Genomic DNA, 13,333 nt, shown 5'->3' on the forward strand with positions numbered 1-13,333 from the left:
TCACATTGGTGAGAAGTATATAATCACCAGCACTATAGCTGCCCAATGCCCATTTCTGCTTCGAGAACTTCCCCGAAAGCCTGTTTCTAATTTTGTGGAAACCCTTCGAAATTTGGCTCAGTTTGCTAAAGTATGTAGGAAAAAAAAAAAAAGTCTGCCAGAGGTTTGGCCTCTAACTGTGAAAACAGACACTGCCTTTTCCAACTCCTCTGCTAGATCCGCTGACCGGCTCACAGAAAAAAAGAGTTTGTGTTCTTTAGGAAGACTGCAGAAAAATGAAGGTCTGTATGTTGCTGAATTCAGCTTTCAATAATATTTGCATCTGTTGTTTTAAGCTGTCTGTTGTTGTACAAGGCTGGGCTCTGTTGCGAGCATATTTGCTTTAAAGAAAAAGGAAAGGGAAGTCTTTTCAAATACACTGTGGGGATATTTTTTGCTTTTTGTTTTTGGGTTTGTATTTTTTTTTTTCTAGATGGTTTCAGCAGTTAAAAGGGATGAGAGGATTTAATTAGATACCAGCCATAACAGTTCACCTCAGAAAATAATAGAAGTGTAATTATTGTTTGTTTCTGTTCTGCAGACCCGGCTAAAAGTACTATTTGGCGTGGTTGTATGTGTTTTACTTTCCTTATTACTTATGTGTATTTTACTGCTTCCATCCAAAGGTAAGGCATTTTTATCTAATGTAGCAGAAAACACAATGTTTCTAGCTTCTATGGCTTCTAAAGTTCATAAAAGTTTGTCAGATCATCTCTAGGATTGTCGTGCCTGTACTGTTATGGCTTTATCACTTCACAGAAATGTACTGACAGCTGAAATGTCCTGGAGGTATGATCGAAATGCCAGCAGATGCTGAAACAATGAACTCTTTGAAGTGAAAAGCACCTCAGTTAACTTTATTCATGACGTATAACGTTCTCAGACAAGACTGCAAAAGTAATTCTCAGATCTCAAGTTATATATATATTAGGAGCTATAACAATCTCACAATCTGTTAATAGTTTCTTTCAGCTTTGTGGACCTGTATTTTAATCATTATTAAATATCTCTAGGCAATTGCAAGTTAAATATTTCTCTGGTGGAAGGATGTGGTGAATTGTTTGTGAACATGTTTAAGATTTCATTTGAAAATTAAGGCCAGCATTGGATAAAATAGGAGTGCATAGTTTCTTCTAGTTTCATGCTATCTGTGAGTAAGTGCTGATGCACAGAGTGATCTGCTGAGTCCACTGGTAAAGCTTGACGTTTGTGTGATTTGATACATAGAGTTTGAGTGGCATGGGCTTTAATGGGCATTTTTTTATACGAGAAATCCAGTAAGAGAGATATAAGTATTTATATATCTCTTTCACTGCAGTGGATTAATTGAATGCCTCTGAAATATTTAAATCAGTAAGAATTGTGTATATTCCAGTAGCATCAGTAACTTTTTTCACCCCTATAATTATTCTTCGCCACTATGTTGTCAAATCAGCTTTAGCTTTACCTTTACTCTTGTTGCTAATATGCAACTTTAGTGAAAGATCAAATCTCCCTTTTTTACCTGATATTTCTCTGTAATATATTTAGCATGAGTACCTCTGATTGGGGAGGAGTTGGAGGTTTATGAGGTAGGGTTAATTCTGTTGTGCATCATGTGAATATGAGGATATATTACATCACAGCTGGAGGTAGAGCTGCAAAGAGATACCAACCATATAGAATAGAAATGTAGAACCATTAAGGTTGGAAAAGGCCTCTAAGGTCCAACAGTCTACCTAACACCAATATTACCCTCTAAACCATGTCCCAGAGTACTATATCTGCATGTTTCTTGAAGACCTTCAGGGATGATGACTCCACCACCTCACTGGGCAGACTGTTCCAGTGTCTGACCACTGTTTTGAAGAACTTTTTCCTAATATCCAATCGGAACCTCCCCTGGTGCAACTTGAGGCTATTTCCTCTTGTCATATCACAGTTACCCAGGAGAAGAAGCCAGCACCTGCCTTATAATAACCTCTTTTCAGGGAGATAAGGTCCCCCTTCAATCTCCTCTAGACGAAATAATCCCAGTTCCACTAGCCACTCCTCATAAGACTTGTGCTCCAGACCCATCACAGCTTCATTGTCCTTTTTTTCTCTGGACACACCCCAGTGCCTCAGTGCATGGCCTTGTACCAAATTAACCACAAGATTTTCAAAAGCACTCAGGGGATATTGGGCTGTATCTCTTAAAGGGTCATAGAAACCAAATTTGTTGTCTAAAATAAGTTCAAAAATTTTTCCCTAAATATGTAACTAGAATGTAATTGTTTTCTTGAGTTGCAATATGTTACAAGGTAGAAGGAAGGAAGGAAGGAAGGAAGGAAGGAAGGAAGGAAGGAAGGAAGGAAGGAAGGAAGGAAGGAAGGAAGGAAGGAAGGAAGGAAGGAAGGAAGGAAGGAAGGAAGGAAGGAAGGAAGGAAGGAAGGAAGGAAGGAAGGAAGGAAGGAAGGAAGGAAGGAAGGAAGGAAGGAAGGAAGGAAGGAAGGAAGGAAGGAAGGAAGGAAGGAAGGAAGGAAGGAAGGAAGGAAGGAAGGAGGGAAGGAGGGAAGGAGGGAAGGAGGGAGGGAGGGAGGGGAGGGAGGGAGGGAAGGAGGGAAGGAGGGAAGGAGGGAAGGAGGGAAGGAGGGAAGGAGGGAAGGAGGGAAGGAGGGAAGGAGGGAAGGAGGGAAGGAGGGAAGGAAGGAAGGAAGGAAGGAAGGAAGGAAGGAAGGAAGGAAGGAAGGAAGGAAGGAAGGAAGGAAGGAAGGAAGGAAGGAAGGAAGGAAGGAAGGAAGGAAGGAAGGAAGGAAGGAAGGAAGGAAGGAAGGAAGGAAGGAAGGAGGAAGGAGGGAAGGAGGAGGGGAAGGAGGGAAGGAGGGAGGAGGAGGGAAGGAGGGAAGGAGGGAAGGAGGGAAGGAGGGAAGGAGGGAAGGAGGGAAGGAGGGAAGGAGGGAAGGAGGGAAGGAGGGAAGGAGGGAAGGAGGGAAGGAAGGAAGGGAGGGAAGGAAGGAAGGAAGGAAGGAAGGAAGGAAGGAAGAAGGAAGGAAGGAAGGAAGGAAGGAAGGAAGGAAGGAAGGAAGGAAGGAAGGAAGGAAGGAAGGAAGGAAGGAAGGAAGGAGGGAAGGAGGAAGGAAGGAAGGAAGGAGGGAAGGAGGGAAGGAGGGAAGGAGGGAAGGAGGGAAGGAGGGAAGGAGGGAAGGAGGGAAGGAGGAGGAGGGAAGGAGGGAAGGAGGAGGAGGGAAGGAGGGAAGGAGGGAAGGAGGGAAGGAGGGAAGGAGGGAAGGAGGAAGGAGGGAAGGAGGGAAGGAGGGAAGGAGGAAGGAGGAAGGAAGGAAGGAAGGAAGGAAGGAAGGAAGGGAAGGAAGGAAGGAAGGAAGGAAGGAAGGAAGGAAGGAGGAAGGAAGGAAGGAAGGAAGGAAGGAAGGAAGGAAGGAAGGAAGGAAGGAAGGAAGGAAGGAAGGAAGGAAGGAGGGAAGGAGGGAAGGAGGGAAGGAGGGAAGGAGGGAAGGAGGGAAGGAGGAGGGAGGGAAGGAGGGAGGGAAGGAGGGAGGGAAGGAGGGAGAGGAAGGAGGAGGGAAGGAGGGAAGGAGGAAGGAGGGAAGGGAAGGAGAGGAAGGAGGGAAGGAGGGAAGGAGGGAAGGAAGGAAGGAGGGAAGGAAGGAAGGAAGGAAGGAAGGAAGGAAGGAAGGAAGGAAGGAAGGAAGGAAGGAAGGAAGGAAGGAAGGAAGGAAGGAAGGAAGGAAGGAAGGAAGGAAGGAAGGAAGGAAGGAAGGAAGGAAGGAAGGAAGGAAGGAAGGAAGGAAGGAAGGAAGGAAGGAAGGAAGGAAGGAAGGAAGGAAGGAGGAAGGAGGAGGGAAGGAGGGAAGGAGGGAAGGAGGGAAGGAGGGAAGGAGGGAAGGAGGGAAAGGAGGAGGAAGGAAGGAAAGGGAAGGAGGGAAGGAGGGAAGGAGGGAAGGAGGGAAGGAGGGAAGGAGGGAAGGAAGGAAAATGAAATATAATCAACCCTAGCTGTTTTTCTGGAATACCCTAAACTTTTCAAACAGCCTTTCTTTGTGTCCCAGGATCCAATCATGCCTTAAAATGGAGTTCTTCACTAAGCTCTTCCCCATTTGGCCTTTGTTTACATCAGGCTTCTGGTTACCAGAATCTCTACAGAAAGGTCCTGCAGTAATCGCGGCTGTTGGGTTGTGAAAGAGAACTTTGCGACTACCTTAAACTGATACCAAATATATCTTGAATTTATCTCCTTATATGAACTAGATTTTATAGTGAAAATTTGCTTGTGTATTCAGTGAAAGAATTCAAATACAATTAGATACACAACTAGATTTCCCACTTTCTCAGCTCCTACTTCCATTTGGAGTTCAAGAGAATATCAAAACAAAAATTTCTTAGAAAAAAAAAAAGGTGAAAATTAAAATTTGATATAACTATTTATTCTCTATCAGTCCTCACGGTCATAAGTTTAGTTGTGACTTTCATAGTCCATGATAGGGTACCAGCCTTTTAGCTGGATTAAGTATGGTCAAATCTGAGCTTTCATAGTTAGATAAAGGTAGTTTCAATGCTAAGAAAGGACAAAATATTTGGATGAAATTTCAGTTTAAAAAGCTGTGAGGAAACAAAGAAAGTGGAGCATGAGGATTGGATTAGCAGCCTGAAGAAGATGCTAAATATCCTGGAAGGTACTGTAGGAGGAAATGAGTGTATTTTTCCGTTCTGGAGTTACCACATGCCAGCTGACTGGTCTCAGTCTGAGCTTCTTCAGCCATTACTACAAAGCATTAATGTAATCAGTAGTCTCTTTTAAGAGTGACTTAATAACTAATCACATCAAACATCACATTTATATCCAGGGGGATGAAATAGAATTTGTCTTCTTTACAGAATACTCCTGAAAGAGGATTTCAGATAACTGTAGAATACACAGTTAGGTCAAACATGTCTGACTGTTGCTTCCTATTCTCTGGTGGAACTGCAAATACTGCAGTCATCTGTTTAAATACATAAATATTTCTGGATTCCTAATAGTCTGGAGGAACTATAAATTTATTTTGTGGTTATAAATTTTGCAAGTGAAACAGGAAGTAACTACAGGGATGGAATTTTGTTTGTACATTCCACCTTGACTACGGCTTAACTGAAAGGATGTGGTGATCTGGAAAGATTAATTGTTAAATGTTATATAGACACAGACTAAATCTCTGCATAAGAATTCAGCAAAGGAAAATGTCATTTATAATACTGAGGAAACCGGAAGATATAATTTAGTTCTGACTTTTCCACATTTCTAGTAATTTTATGTTCATGAAACTTTGAAAAAGATGGTGTCTGGTTTTGTTTTACACATGGAAGCATACAGAAGTGTGAAAACCTCTCAAAAGTTATACTGGATTTTTGTTTGTTTATTTATTTGGTCTTGTAGGGGACAGTATGGGGGAAGTACTTAGCTGTAGTGATTGCACAATTTCTGTGAGTCTGAGAAGAGCAATATGGGCAATGTCAGTATTAGAAATTGCAGATGACTGCAAAAGTGGTGACATATTTTTTGACGTTTCTCCGAGTTGGGAACATGCTTTGTGACTTACCTTGATGTGATAACCCAACTCAAAACTATTCAGAAACGTTCTTTTCACTTATAGATGGGTGTAACTGGTCCTGTTCTTTAGCAGCTTTAGCAAGGAATAAAATACTTCTTTGTGCCTGAAAAGCAGTAACACAACCACAAGAAGCATTATTTTTTTTCTTGTGTTGTTATTCTAAATGAACATCCAGAACTCTGACTCATCAATGTTCCTGTTCCTGTTATACTCTCAGAACACCAAGCATTAAAATGAGATGGTGAGGCAATGAAGGGAAGACAGTAAAGTTAAAATTTGGTCATTTTCAAAACCTGCCATTTCTGTGGTTGGCTTCCTTGTTGTCTCTGGCTATCTTTTGTCATCTTTGCGAATTCACAGAGAAAAGAAGCACAGCAGGAGCATACCGACAAGGATCCAAATGGCTGTTTATATACTGCTGCAAATGTGTGAAGTACTTTTCTAGTCGGGATCTACTCTGTGAATAGAGATTTCAAGTACTATTATTGAACTAGTCTTTAGTTACAGAGAGAATCGGTGACAATTACAGCAAACAATTAAAGCTGCTGCGCCCAATTAAAGCAGTGAAATGTATCTTCAGTTGCTTAGAAACAAGCATTCAAAACCAAAGTTAAGCAAATGAAAGTCCTGTTCGTTTTTAGTGTTTTATTGTTTTGGTTTGGTTTTTGGGGTGTTTTTCTTTTTTGATTTGTTTTGGTTTTTTTTCTTTCAGTCCATTGGTAGGAATTCAGATAGGAGTGTACATATTTTGAAAATCATTAACAGTCATAATAAATTATCACAGAATATTAAGTAAGCAAGGGTGAGATGGTGAGCAGAGTAAAGGTTTAAATTAGAGCTGTAAAAATTAGAGCACAGATGAGATATTTGTGATATTGCTTTTCTAGAAATTCTTCAAATTTCATCTGGTAAAATTTCCTTGTTCCTTCTCTCATCTTAATAAATTTTACCAGATGAAGCTATCAAACACGATTGTAAATTTAAGCCTCATTTACACACAGCTTCAGAAATACATTTTTATCAAGGATTTCTTTAGCTGATAGACATTCATTTAGAGAATTTAAGCTGGGAGCTGATAATAAGTAGTCATCACTTGGTAAAAATGTAAGTAGATTTGTATCCTCTTAAATTTGCTGGGCACTTTTAAAGGTTTTGCCATCCTGTGTGCTTGTCATTGACGTATCAAGGATCTGTAACATACTGTCATAGAACTAACAGGACGAATTAACTTCTTATTGAACTTTTGGGGATATTTTCTGGACACATTGCTACCTCAGACTTTATACTGATAGGATTTTACACACAGACTGGCATTTGGTTTTATTTCTCATGACAGTTTTCTTCTGCATTAGTGCAGACAAGGCTAGTGTTAGAAGTCAACCTGACATGTGTATTCTACGGTAAATAATAGTCACATATCTGAAAAAAAAAAGAATAAAAAAAAAAAAAAAAGAAAGAAAAAGAAAAAAAGGAATTCTCATTAGAAAGTACCAAAGGAGAGAATATGAAGAAACATTTCCCAGGAAGTGAGTGTAATCTTAGCTGAGAGGGTGGCTGTAATGAGGAAGTGATGGAGCATATGAAACCTGAGGGCAGTGAGTCATTTTGATTATCTGGTTGTGTTCTGAGAGCTCTGAAGGAACAAACAGGAGAAGTGGCAGAAATCTAGGAGGCAACTTGTGACATCTCCTTTACCTCTCATAACCAGGGCAAAATTTGCCTTAACTTCAAAGGAGATAAATTATCAAGCCTTGAAAGCAGCTGCCAAATTTTAAAAATGCCTTTCTTTTTCTGTGTCTTTTGGAGATTAAATGTCTTGAATAATCTTGACTTGAGAGGTTTGTGCTATTTATTCTTGTTGTCATTGCATAAATTTTATTACATTTTTATAATGCTTTTTTTTTTTTTTTTTTTTTTTTTTTCCCTTCCACATTTCTGTGCATTTAGGAAGCTAGCAATTCAGCATTACCCTCTTCTTTTCAGGGGTGATTGCCCTTTTTGTTTGGAACCCTTGCTCTAGTTTAAGGTGCTTGCATTTTTAAAAGAAACAGTCAAAGAAAAGTCACAAAACCAGCTGCATTTTTGTTCATTTTTAAGTAGCTGTCTGATGGAAATTAAATATGAGAGCACCTGTTTTCTCTGGGGAATCGTTGCCAATTTGCCTTTAAAGCACTGAATAAGAAGATGAAGCTTGGGCTCAGTCATTCAATACTTTTCAACACTGTTTGTACCTTTGTAGCCTTGTCTGTTTATTTCATATCTACTAAGAATTATATATGGATGATGATCCTTTTGCAAATCTCATATCCATCTTCTACCATGAACTGATGAAGCTTTTTTTGGAATTTGGCAGTAAAGATTTGTATGCACACACTGTTTGAATTTCTGCTGAATAGACATAGATCTTTATTAAAATAGTTTTCTCTGTTCACAAGTTCCAACAAGTTCAAACAAGTCCAAGAATCCTATGCTTTAAGAAAACTTCGATTTAAACTTTGTAGGTAAGAAGCTTTCCTTGTAGTCACAAGGTATACAAGTAAATATATATCTCTCAGCAAATAAATTTCTGTGTGAAATTAATTAGTCCAACTAGTTCCTAATTTTGTCCTTCTAAAGGTGAATCCTTCGGATGGTGAAGAATCTTACTAGAGCAGTAACACAGTTTTTCTCTCTTATGTGCTGTTTGCATGGTTCCAGGACTATGCTATTCTCACTCATCTTTGGTACTTAAATATACTCAGTTGTCTTTGTTTCAGCTGGGATGGAACTGTTTTCTTCAGAGCATCTGGTATGATGTTGTTTTGGGTTTGGGAGAAAAACAAAGTTGATAACACACTAATGTTCATAGTAGCCTTCAAAGCAGTGTTGTGTAGAGCCAAAGTCATTCTTAGCAAAGGTCCCTAGGAGCTGGGAGGGAACGGGATGAGGACAGTAGACTTTAACACACTAAAGGGATATCCCAAACCATATGACATCATGTGGAAAGAGTTCTGAAGGAGATGGGAGTGCTGTCTGCTGCTGCTTAATGGGCTAGCTGGACATTGGCTGGAGGCTGATGAGCAATTCCTTGTGCATCAAATGTTGTATATGTGTATATATATGTCTTATGCATACATATATTTTCATGACTATTTTCCTTTTATCTATCTCAGCAACTAATTTTCTCTAAATATGTGAGTTCTGCTATGGTTTGGTTTTTTTTGTTTGCTTGTTTTTTGTTTTTTTTTCATTCTCTCCCTCATCTCACAGAGAAGAGGGGGGAGTGAGCAAACGAATCCATGGTGCTGAGCGACCTATTGGGTTAAACCACAATGGTACGTTGGTCAAAAAGTAATGCCTCCTATTTATTTCCATGGAAACTACAACAGATAAAAAAAAGAGCATAATACCACTATCTGACAAAGCAAATTCTCAGCTACAAAAGACTATTTTCCAATATAGTCACCGCCATTAGCTGTGCATTTTCACAACTGATGAACCAGGGCATGTATTATGACTTGTAAAAATCTGCACCAGCAGAAATGAACCATTGTTACTGTCAACTACCACTGCTGTAATACATCACCCACCTCTCACTGTGCTCATGTCCACTGTGGGGTCTCTATAAGTGTTCAGTGAGTGTTGATGAATGTCAGTGGGTACTATTTTTTCTGCATGGAGAAATGCGGTTCCACCCCTTTGCTTCATCCACACTTCCATGTTAGCACCATTGTGTCAGATTGCTCCTAAAACCATCTGTTGCACTGCAACAACATGCAATTGAATACTGGTGTGAAGGTTCAATCTCTTCTGCCATCCCACCAACATTCCCTTCTGACACCAACATAATAAAAGAGGAGGTATTGCTTTCAGAGGAAATATTTAACTAAGTAATGATGATTTTTTTTTCTCTAAATTTCACTTATCAGCATTGCTTTAACAGAAGGTTTTTATCTTATTCTAAGTTGTCACCACAGCTGATGGTCCTAGAGCTCTTACACTGGACGATTACTTGAATGGAAATTTTCAATATAAAACATATTTTCCATACTGGGTGTCAGGTAGGTAATTTTTTTTCTCCGAGGTACATAAGCATTTTTAATATGCTTCTTCTGATGCATACTAAGAATTATACTTTTCTTCCAGCTTTTCTCTGAATAAATGCTAACTATAAAATTAAACAATTTGCTAGTCAAAACTCAAGATGAAATTTATACTTCTGTCAGGGATTCTAGAAATTCCTGGTATTCAATACTGCAACAAAAATGTTTGAGTGAAGCATAAACTATCACTTTACAGAGGCTTTTGTTACTGTATTTCTTTTACTGTCATGCCTAATACAGCATGGTAAAGAAATCCTTCAATGTGTCAGTTACGTTTTAAGGGATCTCACTTTTTTGTGTTTATCATGGTATTTCTTAACTTACCATTAATTATGATTGAGGTTACTTGTACTACAGGCCCTGTTTTTGGTGCTGCAGTAAGCCAACCTGTTCTTATCTCTTATATACGGAAACACAAACACTGATAAAATTTTAAGTTCCAAGGCAGTGCATAGGAAGTAAGGATGAGTTTCTTAGCAAGTTCCTTAACACAGGAGATAGGTTATTAAATAACAAAGTTAATTGCTGCTGATGTATGTGTCAATGTGTGTCCAAAATACTACTCTTGTTATCACTGAACTGCAGCAGCACCAGAAGGTTTAAGCTACATTGGATTATATTCTAGTACTTGCAGTACTACCACTCATATCTGCATTGCCTCAAGCAGTTATTATTTTATCAGTAGAGGCAAAAAACAAAATTCCCATTCACATGGAGTCTTATCAAGTTAGTTTAAACCCACAATTTTAGAACTGAACTGAAGCCCTCCAGGACGTTGCTAGCAGCAGCTCTAGTTTCACAGTTAGCAATTTCAAGTATGTAGACATGACTTATGTGATTTAAAAATTAGGTCACCATTTGTTAAATTTCCGTATGAACGTCTGTAGTATGTAGGCAGCATATCACCTAAACCTGATATTCGCATTCTCTCTTTATAACTTCCTAACTTTGACTTATCTTTCGTCTTAACAGTCACAAAACTCACACAAAAGTCATGCCATAGATTCCATAGATAGTCATGCCTACAGCATTCCATATGCCTACTTTTCTTCTGAAGCAGGAAGCTGAGATTGAATAACTTTTTATAAGAGGGCCTGAGATCAATGCAAATGCTTTTACACAAATCGTGTAACAGTTTTCTAAATGTCCTAGAGTCGTCTAGTTTCCTCTCTAATGAAAACCTTATACAATGTTTCAGGCTGCTTTTAAACTGTTAAAGTCTCTCCCTCCTCTCTCTACACCAAGCAAGCAGTTCCTTATCACTATTTATAGCAATGAAAATTATGACGTGAAACTAAAATTCTTATCTTCATATCCTACCAAACTTTGTCTCATGCCTTGAACACAGGCAGGATTAAATTCAGTTCTCATTGGAGGCCACTCACGTTCATTTTGTAGGATCATTGCATGTGAATAAGGGCAGAGTTATTTACATGCTGACAGTTACATGGTACTACTGTTACATCTACAGTCTGTAAAAATGATAATATTCTGGTTAAATTATAAGCAAGGGTGTTGGATGTTTTCATAATAGCTTTTATATTGTGGTACTGGTAAATAATGGGTCTGTCCCACTTATTCTTGATCATGTACTATTGAGATATTAAATCTGACTTTTAATAATGAAGCTAACTGGCTGATTCTGCATGCACAATATGATCCTGAGAATATAATTAAGAAACCTTCTGACTGTTACAGCTTGTCATCATTAGAAGAAAAACTTTCTGTGTGTGTGTGTTTGTAGATGCTTAAAGAGACTTGCTCAAAATCTGTTTACTGACAAAGGTAATGAACACTTTGGTAAACAGATCTCTGTTATCTTCTTTGCAAGGTAACAGCCCATTTATCTTGTTTTTTAAGATAACGAATATCTTCACCGGAATCCAGAAGATGATATTATTCTTTTCAATGTTGAGTTGAACTACCTAACTACCATCATGACCAACAGCACAATGGTATGTATCTTTTCAACCAATAAAGAGGCAGCAAAATGCAGTTGTGCTTCAAGTATCTCTTTAGAAGTAATCAAATTAAAATTTGACTAATTAATTCCTTATAGTGTTTATTTGAATCTAATATATATCTTAACCTTTCAGAAACAAGTTAATGCTTCGAATTATGTGATGTCATCAGACAAATACTTCATAGCTCTAGAGAGCAATTATTCAAAGGTAATTTTTTTATATGTTGCTCAATGAAATGTTTGTTTTCAGTCAGTATTTGTTGTTACTATGCATAATTTTTTTTTCAGTCTTTTCTTGGGAAAAGTGAAAGGCTATGAATCCTTCTGATGATTTTTACTTGCATCATTTTTTATTTTTTTTCAATTTAGTATTTTTTCTTGCTTAATTTTTGCAGCTGTGGAGATATTCTTATACTGCATCATACCACATTTATGATCTCATATATGGGTAAGGCCTCTTATTTTTTACAAAGAGCAATGGTGATAGTCTGTAGAAATGTGCTTGCGAGCATTTCACTGAAAAATTCCCTATCAGTGTGACCGTCTGCTGTTTGGCTTTTACTTCAAACTGTCACTTGTTTACTTGATAATTGTTATCTATTATTTCTGAAAAAAACAAAAGATTTCTTGCCTCTGAGAAAATTTTACAATCCTTTCATCTACTCACCCAAATATCTGGATTGCTCTACACCTCATACCCTAAAACTTTGACTGTTCAAGATTCTTGCCTTCTTTTCTCTTCATTGCATAATTTCCTCCCACCCTTTTTGGCTGCTTTATCCCACTTCAGTCTCACACCAAATATATCCTTTCTTTTCTTTTTTCTAATTCATCAATTTTCTGATTAATTTAATCTTCAGCTTTCCTAAAAATCTCACATGCCCTTCAGTGATCTTGTAAAAGTCCATCTTGGGTTCCCCAAAAACTTACAGCTCCTCCCATGGCATTTGGTCTCTTTCCCAAGATCTTCCCCACACCATTCCTCTTTTGCTTTCCACTGAAATCTGTCTTCCCAGAACAACTAAAGGCTTCTTAGTTCTGAGCAGGGGCTGCTGCACTAAGCTACATTCTTGGAAAACTCTAGGCTCAAGGTGACAGGATTACTACTAGCCTAAGTAAGTAGAGAGGTACTGCATATGGCAGTGTGGATGCTTAACAGATGTTCTAACTGCTGCTGTTAAACTTGCTTCCGCATATTATAACCTGGGAAATACAATGTGATCACTGAGTTCTTGTTTCCTTGATTTTTTTGAGGCTTGCTGAGAATACAATGCAAATAGCAGATTGAGGAAGTGCCTGCAGATTCTCATGCAGTAGAAATAGATAAGACTGCCTTCTTAGTATGCTGAATATATTTTCAAAGGCTTGAGCAGCAAGCCTTTATCAGCATTGGTGCACACAATTTCATTGTTGCATGCCTCACTAATTTTGCATGCCTGCATTAATTTTGTTTTGTTTATGAAACAAAAATATAGTCCTTCAAGAGTTTTATGAGTGTACAGTATAATGATACATTTGTACTGTCAACATAAAGCCATTTCAACCTCTTTCCTTTTTTTAGTGGTTTTGTAACAGAAAATCAGCTTCCACATAAAATTCAATATATATCCTGGTCACCCGTTGGACACAAATTGGTCAGTAAAGATAATAAGGCTAAGAAGACTTTTATTTGCCTTTGATTA

At 38.4% G+C, this 13,333-nt stretch overlaps 1 protein-coding gene across 2 annotated transcripts in view; it reads left to right on the forward strand.

Moving 5' to 3' along the window:
• Positions 1-13,333, forward strand: part of FAP (fibroblast activation protein alpha) — a 37,113-nt gene continuing 23,780 nt past the window's right edge. The window contains exons 1-7 of one of the 2 annotated variants that reach the window (XM_015868996.3): positions 1-281; positions 581-665; positions 9,551-9,646; positions 11,549-11,643; positions 11,785-11,859; positions 12,047-12,099; positions 13,213-13,285. In XM_015868996.3, coding sequence (XP_015724482.1) covers positions 276-281; positions 581-665; positions 9,551-9,646; positions 11,549-11,643; positions 11,785-11,859; positions 12,047-12,099; positions 13,213-13,285 — 483 coding nt within the window. In that variant the 5' untranslated portion in view covers positions 1-275. The remainder of the gene's footprint in view (positions 282-580; positions 666-9,550; positions 9,647-11,548; positions 11,644-11,784; positions 11,860-12,046; positions 12,100-13,212; positions 13,286-13,333) is intronic. The other variant, XM_085553018.1, reaches the window with a different exon arrangement.

This window comes from Coturnix japonica, chromosome 7, assembly GCF_054131305.1.
Source record: "Coturnix japonica strain WE chromosome 7, WE-NBRP24, whole genome shotgun sequence".
Classification (NCBI taxonomy): Eukaryota; Metazoa; Chordata; class Aves; order Galliformes; family Phasianidae; genus Coturnix; species Coturnix japonica.